The sequence below is a fragment of the Martes martes genome (assembly GCF_963455335.1).
Source record: "Martes martes genome assembly, chromosome: X".
NCBI lineage: Eukaryota > Metazoa > Chordata > Mammalia > Carnivora > Mustelidae > Martes > Martes martes.
The window spans coordinates 120,319,227-120,342,349 of NC_137897.1; the positions used below are offsets into that span (position 1 = coordinate 120,319,227).

General features: G+C 59.1%; 1 protein-coding gene across 2 annotated transcripts in view; it reads right to left on the minus strand.

Annotated features, from left to right (window-relative positions):
• The window catches only part of HAUS7 (HAUS augmin like complex subunit 7), a gene marked incomplete at its 3' end in the record, with an annotated part of 28,292 nt that extends 17,760 nt beyond the window's left edge, over positions 1-10,532 (minus strand). Inside the window, exons 1-4 of one of the 2 annotated variants that reach the window (XM_080795259.1) lie at positions 10,397-10,532; positions 9,262-9,377; positions 4,865-4,932; positions 2,224-2,285 (exon numbers count right to left, since the gene is read on the minus strand). In XM_080795259.1, the coding sequence (XP_080651385.1) occupies positions 2,224-2,285; positions 4,865-4,932; positions 9,262-9,377; positions 10,397-10,504 (354 nt within the window). In that variant the 5' untranslated portion in view covers positions 10,505-10,532. The remainder of the gene's footprint in view (positions 1-2,223; positions 2,286-4,864; positions 4,933-9,261; positions 9,378-10,396) is intronic. The other variant, XM_080795258.1, reaches the window with a different exon arrangement.
• Between the last annotated feature and the right edge of the window lie 12,591 nt (positions 10,533-23,123).

Sequence of the window (23,123 nt, forward strand, 5' to 3'; positions counted from 1 at the left end):
ACAAAACAGATGAACATGGGAGAAGGGAAGGAAAAATAAAATAAGATGAAAATTGACAGGGAGGCTAACCATAAGAGACGCTGAACTCTAGAAAGCAAACTGAGGGTTGCTGGAGGGGAGGTGTCGGGGGATAACTGGGTGATGGACATCAAGGAGGGCACGTGATGTAGTGAGCACTGGGTGTTCTATGCCACTGATGAATCACTAAATTCTACCCCTGAAACTAATAATACCCTGTGTGTTAACTAAATTGAATCCAAATAAAAATTTTAAAAAAAGAAAACAATCCCAATTATGAGATCATAAAGAATAAAATACTTAGGAACAAATTTAGATGTGTACACCAGAAGCTACAAAACAGCTTTGAAAGAAATTAAGGAAACCTACGTAAATGGAAAGACACCCCATGTTCATGGATAGGAAAACTTCATATAGTTGACAGCAACACTCCCCAAAACGATCCACGGGTTCAACACAATCTCCACCAAAATTCCAACTGGCTTTTTTGCAGAAATTGACAAGCTGATTCCAAATTCATATGGAAATTCAAGGGATTCCCCACAGCCAAAACAATCACTAAAAAGAGCAAAGTTGAAGGATTCACAAACTACAACTGACTGTAAAGCTACAGTAATCCAGATAGCATGGCATTAGGACAGATATACAGATCAGTGGAGCAGAATGGAGATTCCAGAAATAAACCCACACATTTACAGTTAATTGATTTTCAACAAGGATGCCAAGACAATTCAATAAGGTAAGAATGGTCTTTTCAACAAATGGTGCTAGGAAAACTAAACAGCCATGGCAAAAGAACAAAGTGGGACCCCTACCATATACCATACATAAAACTAACTCAAAATGGATCAAAGGCCTAACTGTGAGAACTAAAACGATAAAACTCCTAGAAGAAAGCACAAGCGTCAAGTTTCATGACTCAGGATTTGGCAGTGGATTCTTAGACATAATGCCAAAGCACAAGCAACAAAAGAAAAAGTAAATAAACTGGGCTGCATTGAAACTAGAAAGTTTTGTGCTCCAAAGTACACATCAGGTATGGAAATGGGAGAAAAGATCTGTAAACGATCTGTAAATGTCTGACATCGCTTGTATCCAGAAAATATAAAGAATTCTTACAACTCAACAATGAACGACAAATAACCCAACGAAAGAGTGGGCAAAAGAACTGAATACAGACATTTCTCTAAAGAAGATCTACAAATGGCCACAAACACATGAAAAGATGCCCAACATCCTTAGTCACCAGGGAAATGCAAATCAAAACCACGAGACAGCCCTTCCCACACACCAGGATGGCTGCAATCAAAAGGACGAGCAGATGTGGGTGAGGATGTAGGGAAAACGGAAGCCTCACGCGCTGCTGGTAGGAATGTAAAACAGTGCAGTCACTTGGGGAAACAGTTTGGCACCACGTTCCTCAAAAAGCTAAACGTATGATTATTACACTGACCTATCGATTCCGCTCCTAGCTATACACCCAAGAGAACGGAAAACACGTCTTCAGTTAAAAACGTATACAGTGACATTCGCAGCATTATTTATACTACCCAAAATGTGAAACTAATGATTCCAAAAGCTTGACAAGACTTTAAGGGCAGAGGGGCGCCTGGGTGGCTCAAACGGTTAAGCCTCTGCCTTCGGCTCAGGTCATGATCCCAGGGTCCTGGGATTGAGCCCTGCATCGGGCTCTCTGCTCAGCGGGGAGCCTGCTTCTCCCTCTGCCTCTGCCTGCCGCTGTACTTGTGCTCTCTATCTGCCTGTCAAATAAATAAAAAATTTAAAATTTAAAATAAAAAAAAAAAGACTTTAAGGGCAGGGGCAGGGTTTCTCTGATTGATGTGGGCAGGGGCTCGGGCCACCTCTGTATAGAAAGCTGCAGGGGGACAGCCAGAAAGGGGAAGTGCAGGGGCTTCGGACCAGGGGCCTGGGACTGAGGCCAGGCTCTGTCACTAGGTGACCCAGAACAAGCGGTTTGACACCTCCCCTGTGAAATGGGACTAGGACAAGGACCTAGTGCCATAGGTGAGTGTGACAACTACTGGCATACGAAGTACTTACCGCAGTGCCAGTGGGTATGATGTCTTCAACCGAGGACAGCATGTGCTCTGCCCTTTCGGTCACCGTAACTAGAGCTCTGCCTCCCACCCCTGACCCAGCCTCACTGAGGCCCCCAGCCTGTGGGGACAGAGGACCCTCTCTTACCTTCACGAGCTCCTGGTCATCCAGCCCACACAGCATCAGCTCATGGCCGAGTTTCACCATCTCTGTCAGAACACAAGGACCCTGTTGCTGCAGACGCCCACCCGCACAGGAGAGGAGGCCGTGCACCCCGGAGAGTGCCAAGTGCTGCTCCGGGGAGACGGCTTCTGCTCTGGCACTGGCAGGCCAGTGCCCAAGAGGCCAGGCTGGGCCCAGAAAGCCTGCGTGGACAGGGAGGCGGGGGGGGGGGGGGGCGGGCAGCACGCCCAGGACAGCTTCTTGCCATGGGACTTGCACCTCCTGGGTGAGAGTTTCCTGCACTGAAATAAGGAGTCACACCGGATGTTCTTCCACAGAAGGAAATCTGGCTTCTAGCGGAAGCCAGCCGGCCACCTGAGGAGCTGAGAGGTCAGGGAACCTTCTAAAGTTGCTGCATGCCCCCCTTTCAGAGAACTCGCCAGGCCAAAGCAAAAGGAACCATGGCTCCCATGTGTCAATTTCGTACAGGCCTTTATCAACATCACCTCCTTTCACCTTGCTGGCAACTCTAGAAGGTGGGCCGCAGCTCCATTCTATAGATTGGAAAACTGAGTCAGTGCATGGTCCAGGGAATGCGCAGCCACATCTGAGTAACCAGCTGATATATAAAGGCCAGGACTCAGAGCTAGAAGGCCCGTGGCCAATGCCAGCTCAGCATCCCCGACCTGGCCCCGCGGCAGCGTCTTTCCTCCTTCGTAGGCAAGGCCCAGCTCCTCCCCCCGACACGTTCAGCAGTGGGACAGGCGGAACTCTGGCGTTTGCTCTGGAAGGTTTGGTGCAAGAAGCAAGCAGGGTATCTGTGTGAAAACACCAGTAACCTTGGAAACACGGAAGGAATACCAGTTAGACCCTCAAGCATGCCCCCTGCCCACAACCCCGAACGCCAAACCCTCTGCCTTCCACACCTCCTCTCCTACTTAGCCCGTATCCAAGTCTTGGTGAGTCTGGCCAACCCTCCCCTCACGATACATCCAGGATCCGGCCAACAACACTCCCGCTTCCACTGCCCCCTCCCATGTCCTGCCTACATCACTGCAAAAGCCTTCCAGGAGTCTCCCGGCCTCTGCCCAGGCCTCCTGTCCTCAGCTCAGTGGCCTCAGGGACGCTGTTAAATCCGAAGTCCAGCCACACCTTTCCTTGGAATAAAAGTTGTCCTTCCATGGCCTGATCCGGCTGGCCCTCTTGCCTCTCTGCCCTCACCACTCTCCCCTTGCTCTCCACTCTGCACCAGCCACCCAAGCCTCCTTGGTACTCCTCACAGCTGCAAGGCACATGCAAGCCTACCTCGGGCCCTTTGCACCTGCTGTCCCTCTGCCCTGAATACTCCTCTTCCTGGTATCTGCCTGGCTCGCTTCCTCCCTTCCTGCAAATTTGTGTTTAAAAGAAAGGGCTTCCCCAATGATCTTAGATCAACAGTACCACCCTTCTCCCAACCCAACCCACGTACCACTTTGCCCTCACCTGGCTTGGTTTATGGCACTTCTCAGCACCCCTTACGGAACTGTCCTGCCTTCGTGCATCACCCGTCTCTCCCAGCCTGCACACAAGGCCCACGTGAGCAGCGCCACCCGCTGCTGCACAGGCCGCTCCCAAAATGATGCCGGGTGCGTAGGAGGTGCTCCATAAACACTGCTCAAATGAGTTAGGAATCGCCCTGATCCTCTTCGGAGGGTTATACCCTCTGACAGACACTCATATCTGCCACCTGCTCTGACACTCAGCGCACTCCCCAGAGGCAGGCAAGACTCAGGTTATCACCCCTGCTTGAGGGAAGAAGGCATCTGTGTGCAGGTGCGTGATAAAGAATTCCGGTGCAATCTGACGGCCAGTTTCACCTGGCCTTGACACGGTCCCATCAGTAAGAAAGTGCCAGACATAACACACCGGGGAGAGGGGGAAGCACTTCTGTGCAGCCCAGGCCAGCCCACAGGCCAGGCCTACAGGCTCCAAGACACAACACCCTGTTCTGTCAGCCCATTTCAGCCTCGGGGGGCAATATCCCTGGGTAATTAATTTGGCAGTGACAGCGGGGGCCTGCACTGGGGCTCCAGGATCCAGGTCACCCACCCTGGAGTAGCTGAGCCAAATGCAGGCCCACAGAACATTTGACTTTTAGAGACCCCATTGTGAGGACTGTAATTTCCACCCCTTTACCTAATGTTCATTACCAGATTACAGACAGTTTCTGCCCACAAAGGATCAAAAAGAAGCCGCTACAAGACAAGCCCCTACGGATGGCTGCCCAGAAGAGCGGCCCAGCGCGCACACAGCAGGAAGATGGGGACAGAAGCACAGGGAGCATCGGCCAGAACCGGTCTCTGCCTCCGGTGCCTTGCTGGATGGGCCGCACAGGGGGACCATCTTTGGCCTCATCTGCACGCCCCTACGAAAGGAACCGTCCCCCTTGCCCATGCACAGTGTGTAAGTGTGTGGAAGGGCGTGCCCTAATTCTAGAAGGCTCTGGCAAGATCTCCAGGGTGTGCACCAGCCAGAAGTAAACACCATCCAAAAAGAAATTCAGTACAACTTGCTAGGGAGGCCACGCACCAGCTCAGGATTGTCCAGAATCCACCACCCAACTCCAACTCCCGTAACACAGACCCACCTTGGACCTTCACCTCGACTGGGGCCCCCTTTAGCGAGCTGAACTTGTCCTGCCAGGACGGACAGACCCTGCAGGGAAAGAGCAAAATTCATCAGTCCTGAGCAGGCAGCAGAGGTCTCCTCATGACCCCTCCTTACACATGCTCTAAAAAAGTGAATTATTTGTGCATGTGCTAAATTACACTGAAATACCCACTTCAAGATGGATAATTTTATGTGATGTAAATTTCAATTCCATAAATTATCTGGGGAAAAAAACACAAAATATTCCTGAAAGCATAGCTCAGAAATGTGAATCTGAATACTGAAATTTAAATTCTCACAATAGGGCTCCTGGGTGGCTCATCGGTGAAGCGTCTGCCTTCGGCTCAGGTCATGATCCCGGGGTCCCGGGACCCAGTCCCCTGTCGGCAGGCTCCCTGCTCAGTGGAGAGCCTGCTTCTCCCTCTCCCTCTGCCCCTACACCTGCTCATGCTCTGTCTCTCACACTCGTGTGCACACTCTCCCTCAAATAAATAAATAAATAAAATCTTTAAATTCTCACCATAAAAACACAAAACGACTGCCCAAGAGGAAAATCCTGAATTCCTCGGAGCGCTGAGCTCTTTCTCAGAAGGAACCACGGCGCAGGCTCGTTTGAAGGATGCCCACCAAGGCCCTGCCCGCTCCGGCACCCTTGCGTGTCCTGCCCGGGCTCTGCTCACACTTCTCTGCACACACGTACGTCTGCTCTTCTGGGCCTGGAGTACTTTCTTCCCACCTGACCCAAGCACACTGGCTCGGCCTCATCCCGAGATGCCCACGGCTGACATGGTCTCCCCGAGGAAGCTAGGGAAGGGCCAGGCAAGCCCACAGACCCTCCGGCATCCCTCCGGCCCAGCAGGACCTGGGCACTATCCTCCCACTGGGCTCTCAGCTCCCAGCCAGCAGGCTCGCTGAGGCCAGGCGATAAGCTTCCATTCCATACTTTTGGGGCCTAATGCCACGGCAGCCAGCACAAACAAGGCAACCAGTGCGCGTTAACAAATCAACACCACGGCCTCTTGCCACCGAATAATCTGCCGTTAGTGTACGTCCATGCTTCACTCTTTCAAAACAAGGACACTCTCTCTTTTTAGAAAAGCTTAAGTCACTAGGAGATTATCCCAGTCCAGGTCACAGCCTTAAACCGTTTGAGGGCTCCCAGTGTGACAGGCTCTGGGATCACAGCTCCAGCCTCTGGACTGGGAGACGGCAATCCGAGCCGCCTCCCGTGGGTCCAGCGGGGCCCCAGCCTTGGCGAGACCAGACAGATAAATGGGACAGTGGCCACTCCTAAGCACCTTGCTTAGAGACACCGAGGTGGTGGGCAAAAGCGTTTCCAGACACAGACCACATCCAAAGGCAGTAAGGGCTACCATACCTGGCAGGCCTCCCGGAGGTCTCCGCCGGGAGCAGGGCTCGTCTGACCACTACAGCCCCACACGTGAGCTCCGGGCCCAGCACAGCACCTAGGCCGTGGGAGCCTCGCTCGCACAGCCGAGACTGCTGCCCGTTTGCCAGGGAGCCCCAGGAGCTGGCTGCCGGGGCCAGCCCTCCCTACAGAAAGCCGAGAGGCTCCTTCCGCAGGACAGTGAGGGCCAAGACTCTACTCTGCCATCACGGTGTGGACGCCCGCCAGTGCTAGGGACCTGCCCACCTAGCGGCAGAAGAGGGCACGGTAGCTGTCCCATGGAGAGGGCTCGCTTCCCCTTCCCCAGGACCATGCCTCCGGATGAACGCCCAGGCCGCACCTGCCCTGGCCCTGGGAGGAGGCGGGGCTGTCCCGGACCTGAGGACTCCACAGCAGGACTACAGCGGAGGGGGGACCTCAGCTGCGCCGCCTGTGACTTCGTGACTCAGCGAGGCAACCAGCTCTTCCGCCAAAGAGGGATGGGGCAGAGGGGGCAGAAAAAGGCCCTAGCACGGCAAGCGCTGGGAGGCTGGGCCCGGGCGCAGGGCAACGTTCCCACTTACGAGGTGCCAAGGAGCAGAGCGCACTCAGTCAGCACTCCATCAGGCTGGACCCCGGCAAAACACTTCCACACACCGAAGAACAAATCCAGCAAAGCCGAAGTGACCCCGCTGAGGAAGGGCTTCCGTTGAAGCGGATCCCTGAGGCAGCAGGGAGCAGGGCAGAAGGCACAGGCACTCAAGGCCTCCAGAGCAAGTACAGTGCAGGAGTCAAGGAGACGCAGGCGCCTTCAAGTCAGCCACGCCGGGGGCCCTGCAGCTCTGCCCCGTCCCCACGCTGAGGACCCGCTCAACGCCCGGGCCACCCAGAGCCAGCATACCGAGCCCCAAGGCCAATGCTGGCTGCAGCTTTCAGATTCCACCCAGAGCGGGCTGGACAAGGCGACCCTGACCGAGGGCTGAAGGGGTGAAGGCACGGGCAGAGAGAGCCGATCTGAAGTGTGGGAGAAGCTGAACTCTAGCCAATCCTCTTTTGGGGACCTTGAAAGGCCTATGGCCTTTTGCCAGCTTGGGATCATAAGAAGTAACTGTACGTTCCCTGTGTATTCTTTCAAAGAATTCAGCTGCTTGTATTTATAAAAGTACTAAAAGCATCTGAAAAATGTACCCAGAGACTCCCACCCATCCCTCCCACTCAGCAGGGTGACCCACTGCCCAGCCTCAGCCTGAGCAGGCAAACCTGGGCTCCCTCCCATGAGAGCCTCTCCAAGACATGGCTGTGGCCCCCACTCCTCCTGGGGGGAACACTCGAGACCCCTGCACTGGCCCAGGCATCCCCGCCACTGCCCCTCCTCCCAGACGGCAGGACCACACACTGGTCCTTCCAGGGTTGGCGGTGGCCATCATGCGAGCCAGGCTTCTGCCATCTTTGCCCGGGACTGTTACAACAGTTTCCATACCAGTCTCCCGACCTCCACTGTCTCCCCTCCAAATCCATCCACCACAGAACCCCTGAGTCACCCTGCCGAAATGCCAACTTTAGTATGCTGAGTCCCTGGCCCATGCTTGCCCTGCCCAGAGCAGAAAGGGGAAAGGCCCTCCCGTGGTTTGCAAGGCAGGAGCTGCCCCACGCTGCCGGTCGGGCCGCAGCTGCCCAGCTCTGCCTCCCATACCTCGATTCCGCACTCCTATTGAAACGAGCACCCACCATTACCTGTCCCCTCCCACAGCAAGTGCCACCTCCCCCATGCCAACATTCATAACATTCGGACTGCAGAGGTACACCCAACACCGGGATTCGTGCCTGGGCCTTTTGCAGCCACTAGAGCCCCCGCTCCTTGAGGACACCCATCCGGGCCTGAGGCGCCCGGAATGATACATGGGTGTGCATGTGTCCGTGAACCTGCTTATCAGCCAACAGCCTGCAGCACATTTCAAGGATGTCCAACACTGTGCTGCAGCCTGGGGCTGACACATGAGTCCTGCCTGGTATCCGCCCGCCAGCAGCTCCCAGTGCTTTGGAGAGCCAGACAGAACAGCAGGCCTAGACAGAACCAATGTGCTGAGGGCTCTGGGAGGGTGTGCTTGAAAGGTTGTGGGTGTCCGAGGGAAAGAGGGATATGTTTCGGGCCGGGGGGCTGGAGACTTTTCAAAAGGAGTGGGGATGTGTGAGCTGGGTCTTTAAAGGTTATGCACAGACCTGAGAATGTTTCCAGGGGAGAGAGCAAAAGGGTATGAGAGCTCTCTGAGCAGAGCCCTGGGGGAGGGCCTGGAGGACACCAGGACAGGCGGCTTGAAGTACAAAGGCTCGGACATGAAAATGCTCCACTCCGTCCCAGCCATTCGTAGGACACCCAGCCCAGGGCCGGGCCTGCTGACCTCCTACGGTATAGTAGGTGCGCCAGCTGGGGGCAGGCTGCATGCTCACTGCTCCTCCACCAGGCTCCTGCCCAGACATCCTCCTGAGCTGTGAGGGCCGAGGGGCCAGGCTGTAGAGGAACGGGTTCAGACCTGGCCTCCCAAGGGACTCCTGTACCAACCTTGCCATCTGGGTAGCCTTCGCTTCCCTTGCACAGAGCTATGCACACTCACCACAGCACTTCTTGACCTGAAGGACTGGGAAACAGGGTCTTGGCCCTGCCTGTCACTCAATGGCCAGACGCAAGACAGGTCACAAGTCCAGTCTGAGAATAAAAGGACTGAAGCGCCCGCCAGCTCTGAAACTAGTAGAGCAAGGTGGCAAACGGATCAGCTAAAGCACCGGCCGGGGGATGGGGGGCAGCACTTCCAAGGCAAACCTGAGCATGGTTTGCACGGCCGGCACTTCTTACCCAACCCGCTGCTCTCATGGTGGCCTGCGGCAGGGTGGGGAGCTGTGTGGGAGTATCGAACACCCAAGCTTCCCCAGGTGGGCTGAGTGGTGCCTGGTGCACCCCGGGGACGGGGAGGAACAAACGAAGACGTTACCGAACACATATCCACTCCAGGATTTCCAAGCGGTACTTCGAGGGACTACACAGCAGTTCCTGAATGGTCGTAGGTTCTGTGATATAAAGACCCTCAAGGACCGGGCACTTGAGATCCTAAGCAAGGCAAGGAAAACCAGGAAGCTTTAGAACGTGAGTATGACTTAAGGGTTGAAATGCTCCTTCCTTCACACACACATTTACTAACCTCCAAGCACACACCAGGCTTGTCAGCATACACAGGCTCCACAGCTCGCACCCCCGGCGAGCAGGGCTCTCCCTCCATCTTGCCCAGAGTTAAGTGTTCCTCATTCTCAACCCACATCCCCAGCTGCCTGTCACCCCACCTCCTGTAAGTAAGCCCGCTCTAGGCTCGCACTTAGTTAGACCTAGTGGCAACTAGAGGCTTTGGCAAGATTCTTGAGATTCTGAGCCAGGCTCCCAGCTATGGGACCAGAGGGAAAGGCCTGGGAGAAGGCAGAATAGCGCCTATCTGGAGTGTCGGGGTGGGAGGAGGGGAGGTGGGAGGAGGGGAGGTGGGAGGAGGGGAGGTGGGAGGAGGGGAGGTGGGAGGAGGGGAGGTGGGAGGAGGGGAGGTGGGAGGAGGGGAGGTGGGAGGAGGGGAGGTGGGAGGAGGGGAGGTGGGAGGAGGGGGAAAGTGATGGGAGACAGGCGACGGAGGGAGGCAGGGCAGCGGCTGTGCGTGCGGCACCCGGGATGGCTATCTGACCCGGCTACTGTCACCACGGGCACCTGACACTGACTCGACAAGGTGGCACGGGCTCTGCCTGTCTCCCCCTAGACCCCACGAGCTCCCAGAGGCCAGGGCCCGTGCCGTTCCCGCGTCAGATGCTTCGGACGCCCGGCAAGGTCCTGCAGAATTCCCGCAACGTAAGTTAAGGTGCAGCCCGCGCGTGGCGTCGGCCGGAACTAGCAGGCACGGACCACGGAGACAGCAAGCGCGGCGGCCCAAGGCCGCCCAAGGCCGCCCAAGGAGCAGACGCCACGGACAAGGCCGCGGCCGGGAACTGAGAGACTCGGCCGCGCTTGTGGCGCTCTCGACTTCCGCAGTAGGCCCTGCCCAGCCCGCCGCCCGGCCCCCGGCTGCTCCGGGGGGCTTCCCGGATCCGCGGCACCTTTAGCTTCGCGAACACCTGCACGGCCGCCTGCAGCACGCCCTCGTCGCCCTCATCGCCGGCGTTCTCGTAGCCGCCGCCACGGACGCCGCCACCTAGCCCAGCCATGTTTCGCGCTCTGATGCGCGGCCGCCCCCGCCTCGGGCTCACTGGCCGGCCCGGCTGCCAATCACACGCTAAGCCCCGCGCCCCTCCCGCCCTCCGGTCCGCGCCGGCCTTCCCACCCCTCTCCCGCCGCGCCTTCCCATTGGGCCGCAGCTGCACACGCGCCTGGGCACCACCCAGGAGGCGGGCCTCGGGGAAGGGGCGGGACGCGGGAGAGCTCGGCGGGGCTCTCTTCGGGCCCGGCCGAGCTGGCGTCAGGAAGAGCCTTCCCCAGGAGAGGGCGCTCCGGCCTCGGTCGGCTGCTCTTCTAGAGGATGGGGAGGCGCCTTGGGGGTGCGACTCAACCCGGACCGGAGCGTCCCGGCTCCCTGTGCGGGGCTCTATCTCCCGTTTCCCACGCTCGCTGCTGTAGATAGAGGGCAGTTCCTGGGTTCCAGCCCATCCGCATTACTCACTAGCTGGATGACTTTGGGCGGGTTACCCAACCTCTCTGTGCCTTCTTGCCCTCACCTAATGGGGAATAAATGAGAGCACTTGCCTCACTGGGTTGCTATGAATATGGAATGAGGTAATAATTCCTACGACAATGCCTGGCACGTAGAAAGCGCCATGTAGATGGTCACTGGTATTGTGCTGGACCCTGCTGCTTACCCCCCCTTCCTCCCCCACTCTGTCTTTCATCTTCCTGGAAGGTTCTGTGGCTCCTTCCCACCCTGTCCACTTACAAATTTCTTTACATCTCTCACAGCCCTTGAACTTAATGAGTCTGGCATGATATCTGACGACCCATCTGCCTCCAGACCGCCAAGGCCTCCATCCCTGGTACCTGCTGATCTGAGGAGGCGGGAAGGAGCTGAAGGGTAGTTGGTGCCCAGGGAGTCCAGAGCCAGTGGCAGGCAGCTGCTGCCAGCTCAGTCCTCTCGGGAGTTCTCCGTCCTCTGTGCCCTGCCCTGCCACCTTCTGGAAAGAGGGATCAGGAGGCAAATCTAGAAACAGGGACACCCAGGGACCTGGCAGGACGCAACTGCAGTTATCTGAGTGACAGGAAAGGGCTCTCAGCTCTGTCCTAGGGCGAAGGGCTCTGCAAGAGTCTGGGTTAACAGAAAAAGACCCGAGCCTGGCCTTGTGGGGCAGGACCTGATTGCCTACTGAATGGTTTATACGTCCAGGCTGTTCTGAGGACACAGAGCCTTAGAAGTGAGCTGAAGGCACATGCAAAGCACCATACGGCCCCTCCCCTGTCCAGCCGGGACTCCCTGTCCTGCCGCCTTGGGCCCTTCTGGCATCTGAAGGCTCTAGGGGCTTTGGGCTGTTTTTTTTTTAATCTTTTTTTTCCTCTTTTTGTTTTTGTTTTTCTTTCTTTCTTTTTAAAAAATTTCATTTCAATCACAGCCCCAGCTCAGACATTCAAATTCTTGTGGGTTTTTCTGTGGATCTTTCCTAGGACTGGGGAATTTGGCGGGAGAAACCACAGCAGTGTGGTGGCCTCCCCCACCCTCCCCATATCCTCTGCTCCTGAAGATCAGGAAGAAACAAGCCCCTGTGTATTCTGGAAGAAAATTCCCCTTCTCCACCCAGCCCAATGGAGCCAGTGCTCTAAGCAGCCTTTCCCCAACTCAGCAGCTCTGTCTACGGCATGGGGTGCGACGTGGAGGGATTGGCATGCCCTCGAAGGGAGAAAACCATCTTGAGAGGTCATGAGGTCCATCGTCCTGTACGGAGGACGTGCTGGCCAGCCCTCAGCTCATGGAGGTGGCTGCCAAAGACATGTGCACACCACCACTAAATCATGGTGCCTCCCAAGCATCCGCCACTGGAAAGGCTGGAGACTGGGATGGGAACAGAGACTGCTGGGCCTCTCACTGGGGTGGGAGGGGAGAAGGAGCCGGCTGATAGAAGCTTCTGGAAACTTGAACTCGAGCTCAATACAGGGAAGCACCTTTCCCAGAGGACACTGCCCAAACCCCGGCTGGCTACCTGGAAAGGGAGAACGCTCCCTGTCCTGGGAGGTGTGTAAGCGGAGGGAGGTGGGTACGGTTGCGAAACGGCAGATAACTATAGAGAGGAAGGAGAGGACAGGCCTCTAAGAGGCCTTTCTGCCCAAAGCCCCCTGGGTTCTGTGAAGGAGGCTTGGGTGGGTGAGGGGCCAAAAATGAGGCTGAAGGACCTGTCCACCGAGGAGGGGATTCGGTGGGGACAGGGGGTCGGTGGAGAGTGTGGCTCCCTGGGCAGATGGATGCACTTCATGCCACAAGAGCCAGACTCCTGATCATGGGGGAAACTTGGCCATGGGTCCCAGCAGGACCTCGGCCGTGTGTCAGTACTTGGAAAACAGGTTGGAAAATGAGGCCAGTTGACAGGCACCGGCCCCACTGTGCCAGGGATGGGCTGGCAGCCAGTGCAGGCCAAGGCGGCCAGCCACGTGAGGCACCTTGCTTCGTGCAGTGGGCACAGAAATGGACAGCCAACCAGATGCCTTCGCCCGACGGCCTCCCAGCCCAGGTCCAGCAGCTGCTGGCGGGAGCTGTGCAGGGCATCAGGCAGGAGGAGGGGCCCTGAGAGCATCCCCACCATGATGCTCAGATCCCAGGGTTCGGGGGGGGACCCTTAACCAGGGATCCCCTCCCTCCCTGCACCCCCCAGCAGACATTGCCAATCAAAAGAAGCTGGAGTTCAAGGGTTTACCCTCTCCATCAAGGAGGAGGAAGCACACTGGCTTCTGCTGCTTCTGCTGAAGGCCTTGTTCCCCATAAACTCCTGCCCCTGAAAGAGGGGAGCCTTCGAGGGACAGAGGCTCCTTCCAACTCCCACTCTCCTCAGCCCCAAGTTTAGAGGAAGTGAAGGGACTCGTCACCACACACCCTGGTGAGCACCACACGCAAGCAAGCACTTGAAGAAAAGGCAAGTGGGGAGTGTGTGACATTTTAGAGGAAGGATTCAGTTATGGAACAAGGAGCTTCTCCAGTCCTTGAGGGAAGTAAGTGGCAGTTCCTGACACTGGATAGGGGGAGGAATGAGGCATGGCAATGAGGTCAGGCTGACGACGGTCTGAGGCCAGGACTCTCCACTGGCGAGATAAAGGCTGTCTCTTCTGCGCCCCCCTCCCCCCTCCTTCCCCGACTTCTCTCTTCTGCCCCTGACTGAGCTACTGTGCCGAGCTGTTGGTCACCGTCAGCCCTGGTGCCCTGGTCTCGCAGCCGGCCCACGACATCTGTGCCAGCCAGCAGCCCACTCAAAACCAGCCACGTTCCCATGGATGAGAGGAGGAGTGGAAAACCGGAAAGTAAGGGATTTCGTATGTGAGAGCCCAAACTTCCACATGGGCCATGAGACCTAAAGGGCCCCCAGAACACAAGTGATGTCAACATCCCTTCGGGGAGCTGTTACTCACCCACCTCAAGGCCCTGGGGACCGGTCTGGCCAAGTACACACTCCTGGAGTCTCGGAAGTCCAGAGGGCCCCGGAGCTGCCACCGCAGGCCTGACATATGGGAGCCTGCCCCGAGCACAGGACAGATGAGACTACCGATCTACGAGCTGACTGATGACAGCGCATTCTAGAATGCTGTTCTTCTAGACCTCCGTGTGGACGCCGGGAATCTACCGGCACATGAGGATGGAGAGGCTGTTCTGGGACCTTGGCCACCTCTTCCTGTCACTTCTGGTCCCTGTGCTAAGGCAGGGACAGCAGGCTCCCTGCCCGCAGGAAACCTAAGAAAACCTTGGCCTGCCCTGGGCCTCCTATCCAGTGCCCCAGCCTCACCTCCTGCTGCTGAGCAGTCCTTGGAGCCAAGGGGATGCCAGCTCCTCCAGGGCCACAGTCTCCTGCAAGGGTACATCTCACACGCCTAAGACCCCGATCAGATCGCAGACTACCCCTAGGGTCTGAGAGGGTCTGTGAAGTCCTTCCACCCTGCAGGCTCTTGTAGGGGTGTGGACAGAGCTAGGGTGCCAACCAGGAGGTGGACCCCCATGAGTCCCATGGATCCACCCCATGGATCCGGGAGTGAGAATGAACACGGGGCTGGAGGGGCCACGGCGGACACAGTCAAAGTGTTCGCTTGACTTCTTGACCCGGACTCCAAAACTGAGGTGGGGAGGGGTGCAGGCTGGGCCCCTGGAGGCCTTTAGGGTCCCAGCTCAAGCCCTCATGCTCCTCTTGGGCAGGGGCCCAGGCTGCGATGCGCCCCACAGGGTGAGGGGTGAGGGTGGCCGCGATGTGCCGGCAGAGGCCCACAAGGCACGGGGCAGGGGCGGGAGCAGGGGGAGAGGGGGCAGCTGCACGTGTGCGGGGGCTCAGGCGTTCCCCGGGCAGCAGAAGAGGAAATGGCCAGCGGGATGGCCCCCTCCACAGGGAGACACTCGGGTCTAGACGGCTTGGCAGAGCCGGCAGGGCTGAGTCACATACGTCTGGAGCTGGAGACGCAGGCGCCAGGACTGGAACACGAACGTGCCCACTCCGGAGGGCCAGGCGGGGGAGAGGGGGTGCTCAGCCTTGGCTTCCCAGAACCCCACCCCCAGCTAGCACCCAGCCTCTGCTTCCTGCCTGAGCCGCCCCCTCATGCCCGTCGGGAGGGGCAGAGGTTAGCTCCCACATGGAGTGGAGCGGGGCCCACGTTATGGGTAGGAACAGGCTGAATTTCAGAGGGGGAAGGGAGATGGGCAAGTGGCCCCCATGTGCCCCCATTCCGATCACAGCCCTCCTTTACCCCGAGCACCACCCCACCGCCAGCCAACATCGTCCTGCTTGGGGTTCCCTGTACCCCTTCCCTCTTTCTCCTTTCTCCGTCTCCCTGTCTCTCTTGGTCTCTCGCCCTCCCCCTCCCTCTCCCCCCGCCCCCACTCAGGAACACCAGGTCTCGGGATGGCCTGATGTATTTAGTGCTCACAAAAGCGTCTGCAAAAAAAGTTGTTTAATTGGGACCAGATCCTCTGAGGTTTTAACGGCATTACAACAAGATGGGCTTTCTCTGGGGAAGAAACTTCTGGCAACATGAAGAGAGCATCGAAAGTTTGGCTCTTTTATTCTCAAAGCTTGAAGGGGAAAAGGCCCCCATACCCTTGTTTATGTACTAGAGATGCCCTCCCACGGGCTCCCACAGACAGAGCCCCGCTCCTGCATAGCTTGGACGCATGATGAAGGCTCAGGAACTGGCCTGCTCCCTCGTCCTGGTGGTCATGCCGAGGGTGTGTCTCTGGCTGCAGAGCCACTGTGGAAGGGCCTGGTACATAGTAGTGGCTCAATGCACTGAGCACATGACAGATGGCGGGCGGGCAAGACGAGCAGCCCAGACCGTGGCCTCAAGCTTTGGATGCATACGCGGAAATACCCTCCAGACCCCGCCACTTGGCTGTCTGGTCACCACGCTCACACCTGACAGGTCAGGAGGCGGATTCCCAAGCTCCCACCCCAGGCTCACTCTGCCCTCAGCATCTGAGTCTCCCCACTTCCCTTACCTGCAGCCTCTACCCTGCCGGAGCCACCCTCCCCTCTTCCCCAGGGGGTGCAGCTGGCTCATATCTTCTCACTTGTGCCCTAATAAGTCGCCTGTGAAATCCTTTTATAATGGAAGTCAGATTGTGCGAGTCCTCTGCTCCGAAGCCCACCATGGCTCCCTGTTTCCTTCAAGGTTACGGGAAAAACCAGCCTGGCACCCGCAGAACGCCCTGCGAAGCCAGCCCGGCTGCGCATCCCCAGCCTCCTCCCTCCCGTGGGCTGCTGCCCCACGCTGGCGTACTGGCTGCCTCCTCTGCCCTTTCGAGGGGCAGGCAAAGCTCCATGGAAGAGTCCCCCCGAACATCCCTTCCTCACGGTCCTCATATGAATCCCCACCAAAAGTAGCCCTCCCTCCAGCCACCATGGCCATCTCTTTCCTTCTGACGGGGTCCCCCGTGCTCCCCACTACACAGCCAGCTCGAGGCGTGGCTCCCCACACAGTGCGCCGGCATGGTGTCGCCCGGAGCAGGGGGCCCAGGAACGTTCCCTGAGCAAAGAACCCGTTTTCCAGTCCTCTCTTGATGCGAGGAGAGCTCTCAGCTGCGCAGTTCTAAGGAGACTTGAGGGACGGGAGTGTTGCTTTGGCCCCTCCTGGCTGCCACTCAGAGCCCCCGACCTTTATGGGTACGTGTGCGAATGGGTGTACGTGAGTGTGTGGACAGTGGGCCACGTGGCAGGGCAGGGCAGGAGGAGAAGATTCTAGAACTTTGTAAGCAGCGCACACCCACTACATTAAGATGGAGAGGCCTCGGCCCTGAGCAGGGAGACTTGCTCCCGACATCACATGGCCGGTCTGTCCAGGGCAGAGCTGTGAGCCCAAAACTCTTTCCAGCAACCCCCAGGCTGTATCCCTGGTTCCTGGAAAATCCCGACACCCCTCCCACCCCGCGCTCCAGACACTAGGCTCGGGGTTAGTGTTGGCCAGGGGCCCTGCCTGCCCCAGCCCAAGTCCACGAGTGAGCTGTGTCGAGTTCTGCTGAGCCCCCTACCCCTGCAGGCTGGGGGTTTCCTCGAGGTCCCCACAATGTCCAGGTGCTGCAAGACCGGACATAGCAGGTGGCCAGGTGGCCACTGGGTCCCCAGCAGGAGAAGGACAGCAAGACAGGACTCCATAGTAGCTGAGAAACTGACAGGGCCCAGGCCTCGCCCCTTCCTGCCTAGGTGGGTAGAAGCGGGGTCCCTCCCTCCTCCAGCCTGCCGTGCCAGAGAAACCTGGGAGCAGGCTTCCTCCCGCCCCCAGCCCGGCTAATGGGAACCAGATGGCAGGATGTTTAGTCAGCGCCTGGGGAGCGGCACGAACAGGGGAAATGGGTTGGGGGCCAGGATTCCAGAATCCATCCCCAGGCAGGGGGAGGGTCAGAGCAAGGGCTCCAGCCACAGTCCCACTCCAGGGGCCCATCTCAGGACCCCTCCTCAGACAATGCCTTGACTTGGGTGCGCCCTACCCCCTCTTGCTTCCTTCTCTGTACTGGGGAGGCTGGGAGTGCTCAGTCTTCCAGGATCTCCGGGCAAACTTCTCGTCGTCTCCCCAGCATATCTCTGGCCTCCCTCGCCTGAAGGCTCCCCCTCCCAGAGCTTCGGCAATCCTCTAGCCCAGGACACCCTGTGTGCCCCAGGGCCACACAGGCTCATCGGAGGCTTCATCCTTGGCTCCCAAGGTACTTGATCATGCGCACTCCCCAGACAGTCTCTGCCTCTGGTCTGTGTGTGGCGTAGTCCCAGATTCAGGCCATAAACAAGAGCCCTGGATGGGACAAGGGAGAGGGTGCCAGTGGACTCTGTGTGGCTCTCAAAGGACTATCAGCTGGCATGGGGGCTCCTTGAAGACAGCAACGCCCACGTCCCCATCGCACCCTGCTCGCAGACCCCCATGTACAAATGTTGAGGAGCCCAGCAAAGACCATCTTGCTGGAAGCTCCCCTCCCTGACCCCCACCCACCCCCTCCTGCATCTCACACACTCCTCTGTGGCCCTGGACGGAGACCTTGAACCCCAGATGGTAGTGGGAAGCTCCTTCCAGATGGCCCTTCCTGGCCTGCTCCCCTCTCCCTGCACCCTCCCCCAACTTCCCCCTCTCCCCTCCACCCAAGCCTTGCCCACAATTAACTCATTTTTTCAGATCGCTTCCAAACATAAGTCAACGCTGGACAGAACTGTAGGAAAAGCTTCCTCAAAGCTGGCCCAAAGAGCCATGTGGTGAGACGAGGCCTCTTTGCCAGCCCCCAGCCGACCGCCCGCCCTCGGCTCCCACAGCGAGGCCTGGGGCTGGGGCCTTCCGAGGGTCGGGTCGGCCCAGAGGCCTATGGTCAGACACCCCCTTCCCTCAGGCCTGGCTTCCTTTTCACCTTGTCCCATCCTGATCCGCAGGTGTCCCTCTGACCAAGAGGGCATGCCCAAGGCAAGGGGGCGTTGTGGGGCTGCCCGATGACGACGGTCGCACTGGGACCCAGCAGCCCCTGGCTCACACACAGTTTAGTGTGGGGGTGGGGTGCAGCTGGGGAGGCTGGGGGATGTGGAACTCCCCACCCCCGGCTTTTTCCAGAGGACAAAATGGAGTTCTCGAGGGAAGGCAGCTGCCTCGAGGTAGTCAGGGAGCTGGTAGAAGGACCAGCCTGAGCTGGCCTGTGCCCAGAGGCCACTGGGGCCCTAAGGGCTGGGGCCCATGCTTGCCACCCTAGCTCTGCCCAAGTGTGCTTTGCTCAGGAATTGGGAGGCCTTGGCCCCGGAGCCCATGGCAGAAGCCCACAGGCTGCTTGCAAGGCCCAGCCCCTCTCCTTTCCCAGCCGTGGCCATAGGACCTGGCAGCCTGGGGCGGGCGGCTTGGCCTGTGGTGGGCCTCACAGGTCCGCTGTGTATAGAGACAGAAACCCCATTCATGGGGGCCCCTGGGCCCAGTCCAGTGGAGAATAAATGCAGGCCTTAGAGCAAAAGACCAAGAGCACTGGAGTCCAAGAAAAAAATCAATCTCTCTTTCTCTTCAGGTGGGAGAAGGGGATGTTGGGGGAGGTTCAGGGCAAGGCCTAGGGAGGTATTTGTTTTGGGGGGGTCCTTCTTGGGGGAGGGCTGGCGTAGGTGGGGGAGGCTCCTAGCGCTGCAGCCAGGGCCGGGAGGTCAGGGAGCAGGACTGTGGTGCACCGTCCCGCTTGTGTCCCATCCTGCAGTGGCGGTCACTTCCACCTCTCCCAGCTGTTCATCCCCTCTGCTGGCCCAGGAGGCCTGCATGGCCCAAGTGAAGTGGCCATGAAGAGCTTGATGCTCCCAGTCCCGGCTCTTTGGGTGGGGTGCTGCCCTGGAGGGGCCCTGGCCAAGCAGGGGCCGAGCTTGAGAGAGCCCATGGCCACACCAACGTCCGTGGGCCTGCTGACCCCCCAGCCGCCGCTGCCCAGCTGGCCTGGACCCCCCAGGGGTGAGTAGATGGCCCCAGCAGGAAAAGGCTGACAGGAGGGGACCCCTCTACTTTGTTATTGGACTCTCCCCCCAGGGGTGGGGGCAGAAGGAGAGAAGCCTGGTCACCCCAAGGCTACCCACCCAGTGCTCGCCTTGGGTGCTTCCAAGGGGGCTGGGGGGTACCCACGGGCCTCAGGGAACCCTCTCTGGAGGGCAAGGGGGCACGGCAGACTCTGGGAGGCCTGGGGCTCATAGCCCAAGGGGAGGGCAGGGAAGGAAAGGAAGCCACCCCCCCACGAGGGGCCACTGCAGCTGGGGCTGGAGTAATGGAACCAGGTTTGCTGGGTGGTGAGTCAGCTGCCCTGAGACCTACTGAGGAGACCGGGAGATGTGTGGGAGGCTGAAAGTGGGGGACCCAGGGCTTGGGAGAGGTGCCACAAGGGCCCCCAGGAGACCAGCTAGGGTGTGACCATGTTTGGGTGCCCCAGCCCGAGGCCCAGGTGTGGGATGGGAGGAGCTGGTGGTTGGGCCCAGGACCCCCAAGGGATGCCCATGGTCAGAGCTTGTTAAGTTGGGGCTGCCCTGTGTTAGAGGGGAGGCAGGCAGGGTAACCTTGCACTCTGCTCTCTCTCTGGTGCTTGGGGTCCTCCGCTCTGGGGCTGTGGAAAAGCAGGCGGGAGATACTTGGTGGCCTCCAGGGTCTGTGACAGAAGGCCGAGAGCTCCTGAGGGTAGAAAAGACAGCAGAAGTGAGGCTTGGGCGGAGAGAGGAGGGAGGGGTGCCAACCTGTGACAGATCGCCCCCTTAGGACAGAAGTGCCGCTTCTCAGCCAGGTGGGGGGCCAAGCCCCCCACCCGGTCTCTATCAGCCCCTTCTACAGGTTAGGTGCGGCCCACCTTCGACAACAGCAGCCTGGACAGACCCGAGGATGGGCACCTGGACTGGCCACAAGTGCAGCCTGCCTTCAAGGAAGGAGCCCACAAAGCCCCCAGCCAGGCCCCAGCACCCAGCTGGAAGGCCCCCGCCAGGCCAGGGCCGTCTCAGAGGAAGGAGTCGCCGCAGCAGTCTGAGAGCAGAGTGGAGTCCCAGCCACGGGCCCTAGCCGAAATGGGGACTGAAGCAAGGCCCCAGGCCGCCAAGCTCAGGCCCTTGCAGGCCAGCAGGACCCCCCCAAGCCCAAGAGGGGGCAGTGGCCACCAAAGAGGGCCAAGGCAGGAAAACAGGAGGTCGGGGAGGACCTCCCAAAGGTGAGAACTGGCCAGGACAGGAAACCCCCACATGGAGCCCGCAGGGGGTGACGGGGCTGTGCCCGATCTCCAGTGGCTGAGGCTTGGTTCGGTCCTCACCAATCACACCGGCATCACTGGCCCCTCGGCCCCGCCCTGCTCTGCGTGCCCCACCTAAGCGGCCCCGGGGCAGGCCGGAGAGGAACCTTCAAAGGCAGCTCCTCTGCCCTAGCTTCAGGGCCCCGTTTGAGCTGTTGTCCTTTGTGCTGTGCCGCAGTTTGGCTGGTCAATCTGCCGGCAGGCCCAGGGGGCCCAGGCATCTCCCGTCCCTCAGCAGGCCTCTCACTCTGTGACCAGCCTGGGGCCGTGTCTGTTGTACTCCAGGGGCCTTCCACCAACCCGGCTCAGGGGACCGGCATCAAAAGAAGGATCACAGCCAAGGCCAAGGTGGCAGCAATACCAAGGAGACCGCAGGCCGCGGGTGGAAAAGGCCTAGAAGCTGGCAAGGGCCCAGACACAGGTTCACAGACCTGGGCACTGCAGAATGAGTCATGCCCTCCCTGCCTGCCTCCTGCGTCCTGACCCAGGCAGATGTCGCCTGCAACAATGTCAAGACGAAACACATCCCTGCCCTGGCTGACCCTGGCCTAGCCGTGCTCCACCTGGCAGGTAGGTGACCCCTGCCCCCATACTCACCCCTGTGACCGGAGTGAGAGGGCCACACACTCAGCCACTATGACTGCTGCCTCGCGGTACCTGGAAATGGCCCACCTCCCTGTGGGTCCTGGTTGGCAGTGAGAAGATGCCCCGACTTGGGACAGTCAGAAGAGCCAGCTCCAGGGGCGCCTGGGTGGTTCAGTCGGTGAAGCGTCTGCCTTCGGCTCAGGTCAGGATCCTGGGGTCCTGGGATCGAACCCCGCATCGGGCTCCCTGCTCCGTGGGGAGTCTGCCTCTCCCTCTGCCTTTACCCCTCCCCCTATTCATGCTCTCTCTCTCTCGCTCGCTCTCTCTCGCTCTCTCTCGCTCTCAAAGAAAAAAAAAAAAAAAGAGCCAGCTACTCTGGCCCATGTTGGGGAAGTCCCGGCAGAGGGAAGGGGGACAAGGGAATACAACCACCCCATGTCTGCACAGAGAATGAAATTGCCAAGGTCCCAGCCCAAGAACAAGCTGGATGCCCGAGGCCTGCACCCCTATGCCTTCAAGGTGTGCAGCAGCACCCCCACTCGTGCGGCCAGGGGGTCAAGCCGGGGGAGGCGGGCTGGCAGGTCTGAGAGGGCTACAGGTGTCGCTTGCTTCTCTCCTGGGGGTTAAGGCCTGGAGGGGGTGCTGCGTGGAGTCCCCAGCATGGTGCGGACCCAATGATTTGGGATGACACGGCCCAGAACTGGGTGTGGAGAGCAACACAGATCCTCAGGCCCCACAAGGGAGTGTCGGTTCTGTAAGAAACTGAGTAGCGGCTCTCTAAACCCTCACAGACCTGGTCCAAGTGGGAACAGGGAAACCACAATGCAGCCAGATAGGTGTCCCCTGGGCAGGATCGGCCCAAAGCCATGCCCAGAAAGCTTAGCCTGGCTGGTGACACCTCAGTCCCCAGCCTTCTTTTCTCCCCCTCAACCCGGGTCCCCAGAATCTGACGTGGCTGGAGCGGTTGAACCTGGACGGGAACTCGCTATCCGCAGAGCCAGCCCGCCTTGCCCACCTCCCTGCAGGAACCCAAGTTCAACGACAGCCTCCTGCAGGGCCGGCAGCCCAGCAGCTTCTGGGGTGTGGGCAGGCCCCAGGGGAAGGGTCTGAGGGGGGCCTGGGGAGCAGGGGAGGCCAAGGGAAGGCGCGGTTGAGGGAAGGGTCTGTCCCGTGGCGGGGACTGGCTGGGGGACAGAGGAGGGAGCACCGGCCTGGGAAAGCAGCCCTGGCCTCTAGGGGTGGGGAGTCTCCCTCAGGGGGCCTCTGGAGCTCTGCGGCGGGCTCGCTGCCCCTCTGCCCACCTGCCCTGCAGGGCTCAGCCAGCTGCTGACACTGGAGACGGAAGGGAGCCCTTCCAACCCCTCCGCAGCCTGCTCTACCTGAGGCCGGACCGAAACTGTCTGCAGACCATTCCCCCCACCCCGGCCTGCCAGCCTCCCTGCAGGTGAGCCCCAAGGCCAGGGGCGCCGAGATTGCAGGCAACCTGCGGCCAGTAGGTACAGCTGCCCGGGAAGGCAGTTTCAAAGATAAACCCACAAGGCCTTGGTGTCCAGGGTCCTCTCCTCTGACTGACCCAAACTTCCAGAGGCCCGGAGATGGGCTTTGGGGATAGTCTAGGACTTTCTGGGTGTCCCTGAACAAGGTTCAGGCCCTCCCTGGGCCACGTGGTCCCCTTGCTTGATGGCACTCCTTGCGGCTGTGCCTTGCGGGGCTTGGAGGAGCAGCAGAGACGGTGACACCTGGGTCCCACAGATGGGGCCAGGGACAGAGGGACAGGGAGTCGGGCCGGGCAGGCGGGCCCGTCACCCTCACCCTCAGCCCCAGCCTTA